Source organism: Plectropomus leopardus, chromosome 22 (assembly GCF_026936395.1).
Source record: "Plectropomus leopardus strain MGB_pleo_1.0 chromosome 22, ASM2693639v1, whole genome shotgun sequence".
Lineage (NCBI taxonomy): Eukaryota > Metazoa > Chordata > Actinopteri > Perciformes > Serranidae > Plectropomus > Plectropomus leopardus.
This window is the reverse complement of record NC_142197.1, coordinates 16,855,543-16,875,214: the sequence shown is the minus strand read 5'-3', so window position 1 is coordinate 16,875,214 and position 19,672 is coordinate 16,855,543. Positions and strand designations below refer to the sequence as shown.

The window sequence follows — 19,672 nt, the reverse complement described above, 5'->3', positions numbered from 1 at the left end:
GGAGCGTTAGAGAGTTAGACAATAAATGCCTCTCTTTTATAAGGATGGTAATCATTTTTAGGCTTCTTTACATATAATTTCTCTGGTTAGTGTTGGCATTTGATAGATGCACGACAGAAGCTTTTCCATACAAAATAAATATAGCAAAATGAAGAGAAATAAGTTTAGAGGAAACAATTAATTTTCTAATTGGGAGTAAGCAAAAATGACTTGGTAAGATTGTTTTTTTGACACTACTTGACCTCAGACCCTGTAAAAGAGAAAAGTAATTGAAAATTCATGTTCTTGAACTCTGAAATGAGGGTGTTTTTTTTAGCTCCCTATCGCTGTGTGTTTCCAGCGGGAATAGTGTCACAAAAAGGGTTTGGTTTTTAAAGAGGCGTTACAGAGAAATTGCAGAATTCCCAGCTGGGATTTTGCCATCAAAAGCAGGTGTTTAAGCCTAAACATGATATTTTCCGAACCATAACCAAGTTTTTGCGGCTAAACATAACCACACATTAACCACAATGTTGCTGAAATGTAAAAAAAAACAACAAAAAAAAAACATTTATTCTGAAATGCAGGGAGCAACATCAGAATTTATCCAGAGTTTTACTTCTGGCTGTCTGGTGAATGTTAGTCCAGTTTTCATTCTCCTTTTCCTCCATTTTGGTCTCCACCAACTCCTGAGGGAAATATCTGGCACTTTAGCTGCTAAATGCTCCTCTGTCTTCAAATTAAAAATCGGAAAAAACACTTTGTTTTGTTTTTCTTACCAAATATTTTATGTTTCATCTGAATCTTTAAAATAAGCATAAATGTCCACTTTTTCAGATTTGTTTCTTGTCATCTTACAGTGGAAAACAGAATTAATGTTAAATTAAGAAAAAATAAATCAGGACCTGTTTATATGAATCCTTTACATAACCAGGTAAAAGACCCATTGAGATTTAAAATCTCGTTTTAAAGAGTGACCTAGCCAAGGGGGCAGCATAAAACACGGTTACAACATGTAACATGTGACGTCAATCCAGGCTTTCAAAAGATCAATAGTCAAACGAAAACTACCCTTGACAATAATATTTTGAAATGCAAAATAACCATACATAACATATTGTGAATTTCCTGTTTTACAATGCACACTTTTGTTTGCAGGCTCTCAGTGATGGTTGTGACTCACTGAAATCTCTTAATAGATAATTACATTTTTCCACATACCAATTCTAACTTTAACTTTTAATAGACGAAATGTTCCCTCTAGTTTATTTACCAGTCATTAACTGCCACAGTGTTTAACTCTCCTCTCTCCCCCCTGTGAGGACAAACCTTTGCCTAAAAAAGGTGTGTGTGTGTGTGTGTGTGTGTGTGTGTGTGGGTAGTCAGCAGGGTGTTGGCAAGGTCATCGCTGTCAGATGATTCTCGGACTGCTCTGACACTCTCTACCCTGTCACTGTGCATCAGTCGGCTTCCTACAAACATGCATCCACGTGTCAACACACATACGTGTAGTCACATTCACATGATAGAAACTCACTCTCAGATCATGTGACTGGAGAAAACACACACACATCACAACAAAAACTCACCAGACTCCCCAATGACCTATTAGATTCTCTTCCTCTCTCTCTCTCACACACACACACACACACACACACACACACACACAAATCTTGCAAGCCAATGAAGCTGCTCGCACCCTGTGCATCTGCCTCCTGTCTCACTGCATAATGCATTGCTTGCAGAGGTGGAAACACACTGTCGCACACCTACACACGGAAACACTTAGTTGTGATGCATAATGTATCAAGCCAGGTTAGGGAGAACAAGTGGCCTCATATGTACTGCTAATTGAGACAAAGGCAAGGTTTCTCTGTGTGTGTGTGTGTATGTGTGTGTGTGTGTGGTATCCACTGATTAAACACAGCAAGCACAACAAAAACCATTCATCAACTGAGTGGCCAAGTTGCTATTTTGTGCCACTTAGCCCTGCTGGTGCTGGTGTTTGTGGACTTCAATGAAAGAAACACGATGAGAGTTGTCGCTCTTCACCTGTGTGTTTAATGTGATTTTTTTTTCAAATGAGCAGAAATGAAACGCAGCACATCTCAGAGCTCCAAACTTTGTTTTCTCATGATCGCTACTTAATTATCTCTTCCTTTAATTAGCGTTCAAAACATGTAAATCAAATCTGACAGTGAATTGTTTGCTGGAGAACGTGATTTAATGAGCCGCAGTCTGTGTCTGGATCACACCTCCGACAAAGAAAAACACAGAGCAATGAGAGAAAGAACAGATGGAGAAGCAGAGGACGCCATATGTTACATGACATGTCAAAATGACTTTATTCTACAACTCTCACAGCAGCAACAGTAAAGGGATATTCTGGAATAATTTGAAAGTTTTTTTTTATCTGTGGGTAAGGGAAGGTCAATAACCAAACTAAGAGGCTGCAGCCATGGCAGCAGTTTTGTGAGGCTTTACCAGGAACCTTATATAAAGATGCAGCTCCCTTAAAGTGAAGCCAAAACATCTTGATTGCCCCCTTGTGGCTGGCTGCAGTATAGATCATAAACCCCGCCCCCTCCATGTAAATGAAGGGGACATGGGAATTAGTAAATAGGCGCCATTTTGGCATCCAGTATCTAGATAATGTTATACATCTATGATTGCTACCATGCAGACTGTGGCTCTAAAATACATCATCAGGATCACCACTGGCCTAATCAAAGGCACTTTTGATTGCATTATGGGAGTTTTTGAAGATTGTCCCATACTGAGGACTAGAAGTCAGGAGTGTCTGCTGTGTTGCGTTTTACCATTCTTGCATGTACTGCATGTGAGACCTAAATTAACGTACAATGAAATTAAGTTAAACAATACATGCCACATTGATCACACCCCTGCTTTTACCAAAACAAAATCTCTAATCTCACTTGGACATTACATATGCTGTAAGAAAAATGTTTTTAGAACACATATTGTCTTCAGAACATAAACCTGGACACACCGTCTCTTAGCGCCTTTAAAAAAAACAATTACAGCACACAAGGAAATGTTCTATTTAAATCAAACCGGTGGGAGTTCAGTGGGCGAAGAAGCCAAAGCATGTGTTTTGTTTTATTAACGGCACACAGTAATTATGCAACCTGCCCACATTCATATCACTGTTTCCAGCATGCTGTCTGTAAAACTTTCACGTGAGCAGTGTGTGTGACAGGATTTGTCCTGATGAGACTTTCGGGTTTAGGAAAATGCATCTGGGCACTTAGTGTTGCACTGACCATCTGAGTCTCTTTTTCTTTCTTTTAATTTCAGAGGAATATTCAAATGAGATCCAACTTTAGCTCCGTCTCTGCGGCAGGTTGCTAAGCTACAGACTGTGTCAGGAAGTGACAAGCGAACATAATTACAACCCTGGTTGACAGACAGCGACCACAGTGTTCATTAGACTTACTCAAGCGTAAAGACATCAAGTCTTCGGAGAGGACAGAAACCTCGCACGACCTTTTGCATCGACTAATCATCACATAATCATTTGGTGAATTTAAACAATTAAGGGATTATGTCGTGTTTTCTTATAGGTTGGATGTTATTTTCTAAGTGCAGAGTTTTCTGTATGTTATTTTTGTTGCATTTGGAGAATCGTATCCTCCAGGTGTACCTTGCTGTCGGTGGCCTTGATGTTTCTCTCTGTTGTTGTTAATGAGCAGTGTTTCTCCTCTGTGGTGTGTGTGTGTGTGTGTGTGATTTTGTGCATGCAGTATGTTGTTTTTTGTCCTCCGTGTGGCAACACTCTCTCTCTCTCTCTCTCTCTCTCTCTGCTGGCGTTGCATTAGATGTTGATTGACAGTGATATTAGCACCTTTCCTCTCACTCTGCCTCTCTTTGCCCCTCGATCAATTCATCCAACCCCTCCCTTCGCCTCAAGAGGCGCTGGGGAAATAAAGCTATTTAAAGCAACAAGAGGCATACACAAGGCTCTCCTGTTTGTGCAGAAAAAAATGAGACACAGATCACCTTTGCACCCAATGCATTTAGTGAGTTAAAATCTTCATCTGACTCTCCTCTCTATTTTAAGTCTTGCAAATTAAAGATTTATTAGCAGAGGGCAGTGTAAGGAACTACTGCAACTGCATCGTAAAATCACTCTTCATCTATTTTAATTCTCAAGATATTATACAGCTTTCTGACAAAATATAGATCAATTATACTTTTAGGTTCTGTTCTTCAGTGATGTGCAAAAAAATTTGGATGGGACACTAGTGACATTTCCCCCTTAATAAGAAAACATGCATTTTTATACGCAACAAAACTTCTTGTTTATGGTTCGGAAAAAATCGTGGTTGACTTTAGTCTTGTGAAGCAACTCACATTAAGGGGTTGGCTGTTCCAGCTGTAAGGGTCGAACTGGTGGCCATGTGAGCAAATATTGATGCCAAAAAGCTCTACAAAAAATAAATTTATATATATATATATATATATATATATATATATATATATATATATATATATATATATATATATATATACATACACACATATATATAAAACAACAAAAAGGTAAAAATGTCCACTTTTAACCCCTTTTCCCAAAGTTTTTGCCAAAGCCAAACATTTTTGGGTTATTTCACATGACAGATTTCTTTTTTTGCTTTTTCTTATTCGCACACCAACCAGGATTTAGCAACATTTAACACTTGATGTTTTTTTTGTGTGTTAAACTTTTTCATGAATTCTATCTAAAGATATATTTTTCACTTCCCTAGTTAATTGTAATGAATGTAACAGGTAAAAGACAATTATACAGTTAAGTGCTTTCAAGTGAAATATTCAGTTCCCCAATGGTTTATGTCAAATGAGTCTTTCAAAAATGTCAAGACAGTTTTCTTTTAGTAAATTCAAGCTTGTACAATGTCACAATTTTGGCCCACAAGACCAGATTCAGGACTTAACTCAGATTTCTGGTCATTAAAACAACTCTTTCCTCATTCTTTGCACATGTCTCTGCAGCTAGAAGCATCTTTTGACACTGCATGTGTTTGTTTTCCTGCACCCGTGAGCTCATCCGAGTGCACAACCAAACACCGGCTGGGCGAATCTACTGCAGACAAAGAAAAACATGCTGTTTTCATGTCACTGTGGTTTTTAAACCTGTCACATAACAAAGAAAATGAAACAAGTCATGACTTTATCTAGCAAAAGGAAGACTTGGCACTGTTTGCATCTCAGCCTGCCTCCAGGAAGGACAAAGGAGTTTAAACGAAAAGGTTTATTTGAACCGAACAAAAAGAGACAAGAGACTACACTAAAAACCGGAATAAAATAAAAACACAGAGTGTACGGTGACTCAAGACAGAGTTGGATATGTGCTGTGCAGTTGTAACCAAGCAAAGCAGAGACTGAGTGACTGCCACCGACTTAAGTACAGCTGCATGCAATCAGACCAGGTGAGCTGCATCACCATGACAAGCATCCTTCGCACAGCTGCAAAGAAAGCCTGTCTCTAATTTAACTGAATCTCAAAATATGGTTTAGAAAAATGCATATGCTGGTATGCTTTGTCACTCAGGTTTAATATTTGGTAGGTGTAATATTTTTCATGTTCAAAGTAGATGTATATATATTCTTTTTTTTCTGCAGACACCAAAGTGATGTCAAGGCTGCTGCAAAGATGGAATTAATGAATATTGCATTTGGTGGAACATAGCCGCTGATAGCTGAGTGCCATTTTACATCACCACTAAAATAAATCTTTATTCCCTTGGACAGCATACGCACACACCATTTCCACCGACACACACACACACATACACACACTCACGCACACACACACACACACACGCACAAACACCCTCTACACACCCCTCTTTGCCTGACACGACTAACCTCACACAATTGATCCCTGTCCTTCTCTCAGTACTTTCGTATTTTATTTCAACGTACAAACTTCATTTAAGCTCTTATTTCACTTCAGGCAGCCAAGCTACAATTTGAGGCTTAATTTCTACGTAGGCCAAATGTGACGTGACTGAGTGGATTTGTTTTGCAAATATATGCAAATGTGGATCTGTGATAAGGCAAATTCATCAGCCAATTTTGTCCGCTCTCCAAATTTATGAGTGTATTTATGAGGTGGAAAAATGCCTGACATCTATGTAATATACAGGAGAGGGTTGACGGTGATTGATTGGGGCCTGTTTGGATGGCATACTTGATTATATCTGTCATGAGGCATTTTTATTATCAACATAATTTTGACATATGTTCTGTGAATGTCTTACTTAATTTTCTACACAAAATAAGCCATTTATTTTGAAATGCCATGACATGTTCAAGTGCATCCCTTTTTACCCACTGAATTTTATGGTTTAATTTTAATTTTATTTTATTTTGCTTGAATAATGATCAGCACCAATGTGTAGTGCTCTGAATAAGTAATTAATATAACTTTGTTTTCACAGTAACACTTAATTGTTAGATTTGTTACTTTGTTTTCTTTTTTGACGTCCCCTGTGTCGCATCTCATGGAGATAACTGGCATCCATATGTTGGTGACTCTCTGTCTTCCTCTACATAACATGTTGTTTACCTAAATAACAGATCTGAAGGTATAAGCTCATTCACATACAGTATGTGACTGATCATCATGTGTTTATCATCAAGCAAGGAACAGACGCACAGTGGGAGATAGTATGAAGGAATAACGTTAATTGCGACCTTTAGACATATGGCAGGTGAAGTTACCATGTAAACAGCAGCTCATATGTCCATACAGTATATGTATATGATGGTGTTTACAGAGAATGAATGTAGTCATTATATAGCGAACTTTTTACATTTATTTTAAATGAAAAAAGCATCAAAATAGCACCAGAAACACATCAACAAGTCCCTTGTTGTTTGTTGCCTTTATTCACGTGCAAACCAACCGCCATGACAACTGGTGCAATGGACCTAAGTAAAACTGTGTCTTCCTGAGCTGCCTGGCCACGAGTGGTGCTTAGTGGGTTTTTTTCCGTGTTAATTTACCCTGCTCTCAAGATGTTAATATTGTGACTATCGTTTTAAAAGACTACCTATGTTAACTTGTTAATTTAGCTTTTTGGTTATGTGTTCCACTTTTCTTTGTACTATTTTGTATGTACTTTCAATGTGTTTTATTACTAAAGAATGTAACACTGAAAATAAAGTATTACAGAAAACAAAAAACTGTGCGTTTTTGCACCTCTCTACACAAGTTGCATATGTCTCTCCACTGGGCTGTAACCAGTTCAACTGAAGGGTGATTATTCCTTCTCAGTTTCTTTTATTTGAATATTTTTAAGGACTGCAGAGGAAAAAAAATATCCAGTGATTCAAAAGAAAAATGCAAAAATCTGCCTGATGGTGATGATGCTGGAGTTAGCTTTCTTTAAAGACAAACGAGCAATTTTTGCTTTACAGAATAAATGGACTTGGTTGGTTGTGGCATGGTCTCATTTTGACTCGGGTTGGTGCTACACTTGCATGATGACACCATCCAAATATCAGCAGTTACTGCCACATGAAAGCAGTGCAAAGCAGCAGTGATTAGCTAGCTAGTAGGATATACACATGCACACATACTCAGATTCTTCACTACAACAAAAAACAGAGAAGCTCAGATTACTGCACACAGAGACAGAACGACTTAATTCTCAGATCAGGACACCGTTACCTTTGCGCAGATAGTTGTTTGCTGGTATATTAACGGTCTGAGTGTTGTATACAGAACCTTTAACTTAAACAAGAGCACAGCTAGCTATAATCCCCCTGCTCTTTAAAGCAAAGGGAATCACCTCCCATTTTCAGCTCATAATGCACACAAGAGTGTTCTCAATCCTTAGCAAGAACCTAACCTTTATTAACCACTTGCACAGTTGCAGCACAACAATCACTGCTGCAGCAAAACCTTCTGTCACTCTGAGTGGCAGCGGTGAGACTGAGAATATCCAATAATGCTGACAAAAACAAGTTGGATCGTGACTTTTGAAAATTAAGGATCTCAGCACCTGGCAGAGAACTCGCTGAGCTACTGAGTGTTGATGAAGAACACTATCAACCCCCGGCAGATAAACACACACACTTTGGTAGTTTTGTGTGACAGGGCATTGACAGTCTTACTAATTCCCTCTTTAAACATGTGCCAAATACTCTCAGAAATAAATATTTTTCAAGTTTTATTTTGGGAAATAGCTGCCACTTCAGCAGGCAGGCGCCAGATTTAAATTTAGGTGAAAACACCTTTGAAATATATAAATGTTACATGTTTCTCATTTTGCCACAGTACTTTACTCAAGTCTAGTGGTTCTATGTCTGTATGCTTTGTGTGGGTTTTTTTTTTTGGTGTGGGAAGACTTTATGTACTATAATTATCCTATCAGAGGGAACAAACCACATATTAGTCCTTATATGCCAACAAAAGACAGAGGAGGGAAAAGACAAACACTAAAAAAAGGGAAAGGATGTAAAAAATGAAATTTTGTGTTTAATATGAATATTTATTTAAAAATCCATACTCTGATACAGAAATAGTCATCTATTATATTTATTATCAGACAATCAGTACTTCAACCATGCTTTCTCTGATTAATCACGGTTTCCAAAAAGTACAAGATAATTCTTTTTCCATAATTGAACTTGTGCAAAGAAAAAAATCCACTAGAAAGCAATAGAAACACTGGCACAAAATAGATAACAATTAATTCCTTGAAACAATACATGTTTTGTTTTTGTTTTTTTCTGAAGAAGGCATCGCACAATTCCAAGAAAAATCAGTGAAAGATTTAAGGCCATTTTGTACAGTTAATTTTCATATAGATTTTTATATTTCAAAACACGCAGCTTTTAACAAAAGGAACTGGTGCATCCTTTGTAAAACTGTACATGCAAACATAGTGCACGTTGTTAAGAAGATATGACGAGCATACAATATATTATTTGGATAGTTTTAGTAAACAAAGATCTTATGTGTGTTAACACCTCACATGGTCTATTAAAACACTCTTACAAAGGCGTCACACACCCGCGCACACACACATGCACGCAAAGAATACTTATATCAAACGCATGCACACACGCATACATACATTCTCAACACACTTATAGGGGCTTGGCAAAGTTAGTGAGCTGCTGCACTATAATGAAAAAAGGTTTAGAAAATTATAATAATTACATATCCAACCATCCAAAGCAGACCAACATAAAATAACTGGCACCTATGACTACATACTGGATAATGTGTATGCGTTTGTTTGTGTGTATGGAAGCAAAGAAAGGCCAGACTAGTATTTCAAAAATGTTCAGAAATGACTATATTTCTGAAATTGAAAATTAAATGCCACTGAATTCAAATCACTAAAATGTTTAAAACCGAAACCCATCTGAGTATACCTGGGCTTGCCTTTATGAGCGTATTTTTGTTTTTAAATTGCAATTTTTTAAAAAACCCAACTTTTTTCCCTTATCAGTCAGTCTTCTCTCTCTACTTGTACTTACTATGTACTTACAATACTTTGAGGAGTAGAATGGCATCATAACGGATAGCTAGAGCAACAACAATAAAACTAAAAGTTGTAATAAACCATAGTTTTCTTACTTGCACTCCACTTGTATCCACAGTGGCTGCTGCAAAAGACGTGAATCTATCTTCGTATACAGAAATTTGTCTCTACCAGAAGGGATTCAAGATACAGTGTCACCCAGCGCTACCATCAAACACCTCACTGACTGCACTGCACTGCAAGCAGGTAGTCCCACCTTTTGAAAAAAAAAAATCCCTTCTTTGAGCCCTGCAGTGCTGGACATCTAACAGTTTGGAGAGGATGAATTTTACAGAATATCTGCTGAACCAGTAATGAGCTCTGCTTTCCTAATGATGTGTCCAGCTACGCTTTGATCGCAGTGGGTGGCTGCAGGAGTGTGACTGCACTGGCAAAGCAAACACAGACACTCGTACAGTTAGTCCACTCTGCTACAGTGCCTGTGCAGGAGGGTAGTGTGAGTTTGACTCAGAAATATCAGGACAAGGCAGCGACGTAAGATAAAACAAAATGTGTAGAAATAGTACAAATAATCATGTTAAGTCACTCTACTGTGAGTGTTTCCAAGACATCTGGGTTGCAGATTTCTGATACTGTCAGTCACTTTGCACGGTCTGGTGTGGTTTTTTTTTTTTTTTTACTTCTCACTGCTGGAAAAGAGAGTAGAGAAGTATAGCAAATTTTTTGAAAATTTCTCCCCCAAAAATGAGCCCAGTGTCCAACACTGCCACAACTGCATGTCGAATACTTTGACTCAGACTATTTACTCTAAAAAAATCAGGCAATTCTTGTTGGAAACAACTGAAAATGTCCAATATTATGCAGTTTTTGGAGACGTTACTGCAGCAACTCAACACACACACTGTATAGCAAAGACATTTGTTTCTGATACACACTCAGTGTGTGTGTGTAAATGATGCTGGGCTGATTACACATTATGATTTCACTGATAAGTTGATTTATAAGACATCAGAGTGAGTAAGCAGATGGTGTGGTGGTCACCAGCTTGACAGTACTTCAAACAAAATAAACATTATGATGATAATGTCTGTGCTATAATTTCAAGACTACTTCAGGGTGTTGATACAACAAAAGCTTTAAAATCACTGCAATGCTTAAATATCCTCTACATTGTTGGTGCTGCAACGTCATTCACTCACAATTCAATAAATGTTAAAATGTTCCCATTTTTTGTAAGACTTTTTAAACATTTCATATAATGTTGTTTTAGAAGACACACAAATCACATTCACACGTAACCATATTCACCTATCATTGAAACACTCGTTCATTACAACACTGAACAATCCTTACACATTCGTGACAAACACAGAACTCATTCATCAGACGTCATTTAGAAAGTTAAAACGGAAACCCGTCAGACATCCTCTGTGACTGACAATTGCGCAAATCATCCTCTTACACATGATTGGCGCATACAAATACACATCATAAAAACAAACATATAAAAGCTATATCAAAGCTAAAGGTGTAATAAAAAGAACAAACCGGAAAAAAAAATTAAAATGGAACAAAAAGCCAACGTAGGGAAAGAGTGTTTTTCTCTGCATTTTTGACCACTGGGCTCTTTATGCTCAAACAGTATTCAGTTTGAGAGCAGCTGCTGTCGTTTTAAACATGAGGCGGGGATGTGGTGTTGGACGACACAATGAGACGAAACCCCTGGGCACGTGGGCATCATATTGCCAAGGCAGTTTGGAGAGAGAGAGAGAGAGAGAGAGAGAGAGAGAGAGAGAGAGAGAAAGAGAGAGAGAGAGAGTAGCTGTGCTTCCATTCAAAGGTCAAATAAAGGCTATGCAAAATATGAATTGCACCATTTGAATCTCTGTCATCTTGGCAAGAAAAAACAAATTTGAAATGTAAAAAAGTAAAACATTAGTTCTTAAATGTTTACCAATGTGAAACTGCACAGTCACTTTGAAACAATGCACAAGACTACAGCAGGGCTTATGTCTTCTGCTTTGAATCAACAGGCTCCTCCCCAGAAATGTACACAGGTCACAGTGACGCAGATCTTCCTTTAGTAGAAATAAATCTTTTATTTAACTGATAAGAAAAACAATAAACTAGAAAGATAATAAAGCCCCCATAAGATAACATTTTTAGTCTTTTGTTTGAGCTATTCTGACTTAGATTAGAGGAAAAGTCAGTTAGCTGCTAGGCTAATTTATGCAATTGGATGCCATTATTCCAATAATGTCAGCATAATGCATAGCATAGTTGTCTCACTGAAATAGTTCAGTGAAGTGTATAGTTACAGCAAATTTTCAGGTATTTTATCAAAAAACAGAACACTACACAAATTAAATTATGGTAATAGATTAAAGGTGAGTATTTATGCCTAATTTTATGGCAATCCATCCAATTATTGTTGAGGTTTTTTGGTTTTAGTGGGTCCACCTACACTGCCATCCCTTGAGCCATGCCGCTAGCAAGACTAAAATATTAAAAACAGTAATGCACATATACTGGCTTTTTTGTCTTCCAAAAGACGCAAGAAACCTTATACAGGGGTACACGTTTCTGGGAAGCAGTGTGGAACCAATTTTACATCTAATAATTAATTTTGGAATTTGAACCATTTAGAAAGCAGATTAAGTCGGGTGAATCAGAGGACATTCCTCTGCTATTCATCACATTGTGCAATAAAACCTTTCCGTCTTCAACTGAGCACAAAAATGATGCATTTTCTACTCAGCTCATCATTATATCTAGAAAAAAATGTTGGATGGAAACACAGCTATTAGAAATGAGAGAGGGATAAAAGAAAGGAAAGAAAGAGAGAGGGAGAGAGAGAAGAAAAGCTGAAACAGGGAGACAGGCAGACTTCTCAGGCCTGAGAGCAGTGCAGACAGACAGACAGACAGACAGACAGACAGACAGACAGACAGAGAGGGTGAAGTGACGAATGGATACAGGCAGACAGACACCCACCCCCCAAAGACAGAGAGACAAATGAATGTTTGGACAGAAGAGGTAGTGCAGGACCACTATATGCATGCACTTGACTGAGGCTACACTCATGCAAAAGGTTAATACAAACACCAGAATACAGTACGGTACAGTACAGCACAGTACGGTACGGTACAGAGGGGCTACCAGGACCTGCACTGCTGCTACCTGACGCACATGCCAGGAGAGAGAGAGAGAGAGAGAGAGAGAGCGAGAGAGAGAGAGAGAGAGAGAGAGAGAGAGAGAGAGAATATTACAACCTTCATATTGGATCTATGTGTATATAAAAGTATCAACAGTAAAAATCCTTTTTGTGTTTACTGTAAACAATGAGTGAGTTAGAGAGAGAGAGAGAAAGAGACAGAAAAAGTAGAAGTCACATATGTCCAGATATTTACAGGAGAAGTTCGTCAAGTGATTCCTTTGTTTTGTCTGGAGACATTCTCTTCATGCATCCAAAGGTGTCTCTCATGTCCTCTTTCATTCATTCTTTTCCTTCCAGCTTAAAATTAAAACTCTCTCCGAAGCCTGCTCGTGTTACCCAGGCGTAAAAACAAAATCCAGACAGTCACAGGAATGCTTGACAGTGGAAGTAAACAGACTCTCATTGGCTTTTCCTGTCCTCAAAAAGCGACACTCTCCCGGCCCGACATGCAGCTTCCTGAACACGTGATCCACAAGGCATGGAGAGTGGCCTTTAGGGAAATGGATGTATTTCACGCGTAAAGTTCAGCTAACCCCCGTCTCCGAAAGCTGTCTCCCCCCGGCTCCTCATATCTGGGTTTGGATGGGTTGCGCTGGTGGCGTGTAGGGAGGCGGTGTTGGAGACGGCTTGATCCCGCGGGTCCTCATGTAGGAGAGGAACTGGTCAGGGATCTCAGCCAAGACGTCTTTGGCGAGCCGGGCCATGCTAAGGATGTGGTTCCCCGTCCGGTCGATGTAGTCTCTGAATGGGACAAACTGAGGGAGGGGAGGGAAGACTGTGAGTGACCAGTTGAAGTTAACACTCCAGCAACTGCTGCCAAACTGTTTTATACTTTGATTCCCCAAGACTTGAATAAATCATGGAGAGCACCATTCAACCAGGTGGCTCTTTTTCAGAGCAGAGTACTTTGACGAAAGAAGGAAAAGCACGTGCTTCATGGTGAGTAAGGACTGGAGTGAGGGCGGGAACGTGGCTGGGAGGAGCGATCATGCAGCTGTCTTGTTGACGCTGGGACGTCTGGACAGTAACTCATTCAACAACCAGAAACCACTGATAACCAGAACTATCCGGACATACGGACAAGAATAAAGCAGCAGCAAACAATGTTCGAAGATTCAAAAAGGACTAAATTACAAGCACAAGTTAGAGAAGCCTTTGGGATAACATTTCACTGGTGATGTACTTTGTTTAATTCCATATAACAAATATATGATGAGCGTGACCAGGCTTCTCTTCCTCCCGCAGCAGCCGGACCTTCATCAAAGCGAAAAGGAATTGACGTAGTGTAATGATTTTACTCCAGAGAGTACCTTCAAAGCAAAGAGCGCTGACTCTGCAGCTACTTCTGGGGACTGAAATGTCCTCAGAATACTTACTTGGTAGTGCTGCTATGCTTTTTTAGAAAAAGTTGATGGAAGGGCCTGAAAAGTTGCTAAATCGTGTGAGAATGCTGTAAGATGGCAGTTCACGCGAGACTGAAAAACTTCATCGGCATAGCAGCCGGAGCTACACGGGCATGGCTTAGGAAAGGGTCAGATGAGCGCAGCAGGAGCGATGCAAATATTGAGGGGAAGTGATGAAAGGATAGACAGCTGGTTTAGTAAAGAGGGAAAATGAGAACAGTCAAATGAAAAGACAATATACGGAGATTAGAAAGAGGATTAAGAGCAGAGTGAAATGTCTGGGAGCAAAAAAACAAAAGTGGGCAGAATGCTAAGAAAATAATTGAAATGACATGATTCATCCCCTTTGTTTCAAGTTGCTTTGTTCGCTGCGTCAAGTGGAAGAAGCTCTTATGGACTGCAGGATTATTGCTACACAGAAGAGAGTCTCTCCTAATTAAGACGCTGCGCAGTCGCCCCTTTTTCAGAAATGAAACTCTGGTTGTCTGGTGAACAGGAGGAGGTGATCATCAGAACTTTCTCCTCAACAGCACCCGAAAAAGAAATATGATCCTGAATTTGATGAATAGCAAATCCGGATACCAATAATGTGCAAATTAGTGATGTCGTGTTTTTACTGAGAATATTAGGTATTAAGCTGGCTGACGCCGCTTAGGGCTGCTGGTGTGTAAAACTGAACCACTTCTAGTTTGAATACGGATAGAGGAGATGGGCACAGAGCCAGCAGCTACATACTAATACCTTGTTAGCTGCAGCAAATGTCTGGGATTAAATATTAGGCTGCAAATATGCAGGTTTAAATACAGGGATCAGCAATCCTTATTTACACATAAGCAAGGTCAAGAAAAGGCCACAAACAGGTCAGAAATAGTGACTTCCTGCCATTTGTCACACATACATAGAAGGACAATATCTTGGGATGTGCCTATCTGTTCTTTTTTCCCAACTGATTCCAGATCCCATACCTCAGCTACAGGCATGCTGGTACAGATACCCAATCCAATACCAGTGGTATCTCATTCTCAAACTTAACATCTGTATACAACACTGAGCGGGACTCACAGAGATCATTTTTAAAGCACAGCAGCCCGATGAGACTTGAGTAATGAAACCGAGTTTATGATGGCTGTTAGAGCTGGGTTAGGCAGTTTAATTTAGGCTTCATTGGAGAAAAATCCCATAATAGACTCTGAGCATATAGTAATTTAAGTGGTCTGAAAGAAAACCAGACTTCTGCACCTTGACTGTTCTACAAATGCAGATACACATGCACGCCCCTTCAGGTGGTGAAAGTCTGATTCATAGCAGAGGATCCTGCAGAAAACATTGAGAATGGACAGACGGAGGGTGTGCAAATTATTTAACACTGACAACTGTGGCAAGGCTGTTTGCAAGATAGAGCTTGTGGCCTGTTGACAGAGGTCTGCGCTCTCTGATTGCCCTTCTAATTTTCAGTTTTTCACAGATCCAAGCAACTGAGCACAATGTTGTCATAAGTGAAAGAAATGATGCCAAACCTATGAAAATAAATCCAAAGTTGTAATAATAGTAACAGAGGGATTTAGATAGACTGTTTGTGTGTTTACAATAATCTCTCCTTGCTGGGTTAACATCTGGTTGGAAGCACTAAACTCTCTTGGAGGTCGAAAGAGTTTCATTAAAGAATGAGGTACCACCCGCTGTTAGAGTGCCACTTCACCACAGAACAGGCACTGAAGTGATATTTATATCCAGACTAACTTATAATACGTTTTTTTACTGTTTTTGCTCTGGGACCCCTGGACACACGTTGACTCCTTTAACCATCAGGCCACCCTGCTGTGACTCATTATTTACACCTCAGACTGCTGCCTCCCTCACCATGTAAATCCACCTGCTGTGATGAAATAAACACGGCACATTTCAGTCACGGGTCACAGACCACAGGTTGAATGCTCCTACGCAGATGATACTGCTGACCCAAACAGGGACAGTTATGAGACTTTTATTTACTTAATGAGCTGATGTCACCTACAATCACAAGCTCACAGTAGAGGCCAATTTGTGCTGGGAACCCTCGCTGCCAAATGTGACCCTCACCGTGTCACTTGGGGTATTAGCTCACTGATAATGAGAGCCTGTAGGTAGAAGCGCTGTAATGTTCCAGCACTGAAACTTTTACACCATCTCCAGCTCTTTTCTGCATCGAGCGCCTGCGTATTGGAGTGTGAGTGTGTGTGTACTTGAGCTTGTTAAAAAGCCAACTAACGAGCATGCCTCCCTCGCCTATGTGTGCTGAGGGAGGGTGTGAGGGAGAAAGATATGACAGCAGTGGCAAAAAGGTCACGGAGGAGAAAAATGTGTCTCCTCTGTGTCACAACAAACAAACTAGTCACTCTGAATGCATTTCTTCTCGTTGCTTTGCTGCCGCGCAAAGACATGAATCTGAAAAGTGATACTTGTCATGGTAAGCTGATCCTTTATAGCAAAAAAAAAAGGATACAAATAAAAAACACCAACAATACGGATGATTGACAGGCTGGAGGAATGACTATAAACTAATCATAGTTTAGAGCTTGAGCAGCCGATCCCAGTAAACTTTTAAATGCCATATTTTGATTGTCTCTGTGGTTGTTTTATAGTCAGGAGGCATGTGAAGAAAAGGAGTTAAAAAGTTGGCCTCTAATATGGCTAAGCTGCAGTAGCTCAGTGAAAAAGTCCCTTCTGTCTGAGTGACGGTAGACCGCACGCTGCCCTGTAGGCCAGAGTTTGAGCTGAGGGTCTCTGTTTATCCACTTTAATGAGAAAGAGACAGAGACTCTCAGACTCTGCACAGAAACTGAGGAGCATGCCATTATCTCTGTGTGGGTGTCTGTGTATGGTGCATCTTTGTGTCCATTTTGCCGTCAGGGGACAGGTGCTCTGCGGGGTCGAGGTGACCAGAATGGACAGAGTTGAACAGCCTGGACGGGACTCAGGTGTTCGTTTAGCCACTCATCTTCAAAACAGTGACAAGACTTGCACAAAAATTCTTCTAAAAAAGGTGTGTGTTTTTGGGGAGAAGTGTCTTTCTAATGGTCTGTCTAACATTTTACAACATCCACTGAATGAGTTTTGATACAACCTCGGGGCTCCAGAACTCCAGGGGTCTAATAAGCTTGAAGCTTACTGTGATTACAACTTCTGATTTATTTTCCATTTTGTTTAGGAATATGCACCACTTAACCACTGACATGATAAGAGATAGGGCTGGGACAACATTATGCTCCTGATTTAATTGTATAACAATACTTGGGCGCTCATTCGATGTGTATTGCAATTCTACAAGTATTGTGATTCAATATATACAATATAATTTTATGATATAATATATTTAATTATTGTAATTTTGTATACTTTTTTTAAGATTATTTTTGGGGGTTTTATTGCCTTTAATTGATAGGACAGTGTGAGTGTGAAAGGGGTTAGAGACAGAGGGGGAGACGTGTAGAAAAGGGCAGAGGTCGGACTTGAACCAGCGGCCGCTGTGGTGAGGACACAGCCTCTGCACATGGGGCGCCCCTCTATCCACTGAGCCACCAGGCACCCCTTATGTACTTTTTTAACACTAACAGGGGAAAAATTTAGCAGTTAGCTGTAGCAGCTCCAATTAAACCAGCACAAAACCCAGCCCTAGGGTTCACAGCAGGCTAATCTGGGGTCTAATCTGTGTAATGGTAGCAACAGAAAGTTTGCTGATTCAGAGTGTAGCCGGGGATGTCAGGGATCAAATCCATGGCGCTGGGGTTTACGCTGGCTGAATTCAAGTTGCCATTGTCTCCTTTCTCAATTAGCATTTCTTGAGGATGACATCATATTACTCATAGTTGACAACATAAAAGTGGTAAGTCCTTTACATCTCCACATGGACTTAAATAAAGAAACTGAATTATATCTGTACAAACATAAAAAAAGATTTAGGATATAAGATAATTAAGTGAAGTGAATTTTGTCAGCATCCCTACCAAGAGACCTTATACTGATCAGGTTTGAAGACCTTTATTATCCCAATTTTGTGCTTCTAAGCTGCGTATTCCTAAATGAATCAGCTAAGTAAAATTACAATGGTGAAACCAAAGTATTCCAGAACAGACATTGCAAACATTATGCAGAGAAATGGAGGCACACAGGATTAATAGGGTACTGGCAGTTAGTTGTAGCACTACATTACACTACATTTTTATTTCCCCTGGTGTTGTATAGTTCATTAACTTGGCCTTGATTTTTACTGCTGGTGGTTCTAAAAAACAGAATCATATTTAAAAGAAATCTTAAGGGATACATTTAGAAAAGTGATGACGAACGATCTAGGGTGCCAAGAGGCAGAGCTCATGTGCAATTGGGGCCGTAGTTTCATTTTGGATTGCTGTCAAATCAATCAGACTTTACATGGGAGAACAATAAAAACAGCAGTGGACAACGGTTTGAGAGAAAAAAAGGAGTGTGTACCTGAACAATGTCCCTCTCAGCGTATCTGCCTCTGGATGAGATTCTGATTTCGTCACCGTCCAACTCAACCATGGCTGAGGACAAGGAGAATAAAACACATTATCTCTCACTGTTGTCAAATAGTTAAAAAAGAGACCTACAGAGAGTCAATTACAGCCTGCAAAACACAAAATATCAAATCAGGACTTTGAAAATACAGCTTATTTTCTCTAGCAACATAAATAATACTTGGAAGTTTACAAGTTCTTGTCGACTTACCATCAAATTCTGCAGGCCCCACCCCAACGATGATGATCGACATCGGCAGACAGGCGGCCTACAGGTCAGGAAAGAAACAATCAACATTTGATACATTTCAAAACTTGAAACTTTTCTTTTCACCTCTAATACGTGTATCTTCTCATGCGCGTCATTAACGGGATAAAAAATATACAACCCTTGCTTTCATCAGCATTAAACAAAGCATTTGCAGATTCATGTCTTGCCAACATGTATACATTATTTGTAAACGTGTGTTTTTTCTGCAGCACCTCCTGCAGTGCTGCGTGGGTCGAAGCTTCACAGTGAATAATATTGGAGACGAGAGAATCAACAACACGGCTTGAACTCGCTGACGGCTTATAAATGACATGTGTTATGTGGTTATTCAAAGAGAGGGATGGTGAAGTGTGTGTGTGCATGCTTGGCGTATTTGAGGAATGGGTCGACCTCAGGCGGTAGAGCAATAGATGATGTTATCAAAACATCTTGTTTATTTTTCCCTCCCCTTGGTGAAAGTCTTTTTTGTGTCTTCGCTGAATTTTGCTCTTTTTTTTTGGTATCTCCTCATCTCTGCCACCTTCTTCAACCCTGCCGCCTCCTTCTCCTCTGTTGGCCTCCTTTTCTCCTTAACATTTCACTCTCAACCTCTCCCTCTCTGCCTTCAAAGGCCTGAGCTGGATCACTGCCTTCATACGCACACACACAAAAATACAGCTGTTGTTCACTCTTCACTTTGTTTGCATTCTGCAACACACTCTGGCTTCCCTCTGGAGCATGCTGCGACTTGACAGTGATGGAGAGGACGGACGGAGGGTGAATAA

The 19,672-nt window shown here is 39.7% G+C and overlaps 1 protein-coding gene across 1 annotated transcript in view; it reads right to left on the bottom strand.

Moving 5' to 3' along the window:
- Window positions 1-8,480: 8,480 nt before the first annotated feature.
- LOC121961191 (copine-8) overlaps window positions 8,481-19,672 on the bottom strand; it is a 104,359-nt gene continuing 93,167 nt past the window's right edge. Inside the window, exons 18-20 of the mRNA XM_042511078.2 lie at window positions 18,849-18,906; window positions 18,591-18,664; window positions 8,481-13,475 (exon numbers count right to left, since the gene is read on the bottom strand). Of these exons, the coding sequence (XP_042367012.1) occupies window positions 13,287-13,475; window positions 18,591-18,664; window positions 18,849-18,906 (321 nt within the window). The 3' untranslated portion in view covers window positions 8,481-13,286. The remainder of the gene's footprint in view (window positions 13,476-18,590; window positions 18,665-18,848; window positions 18,907-19,672) is intronic.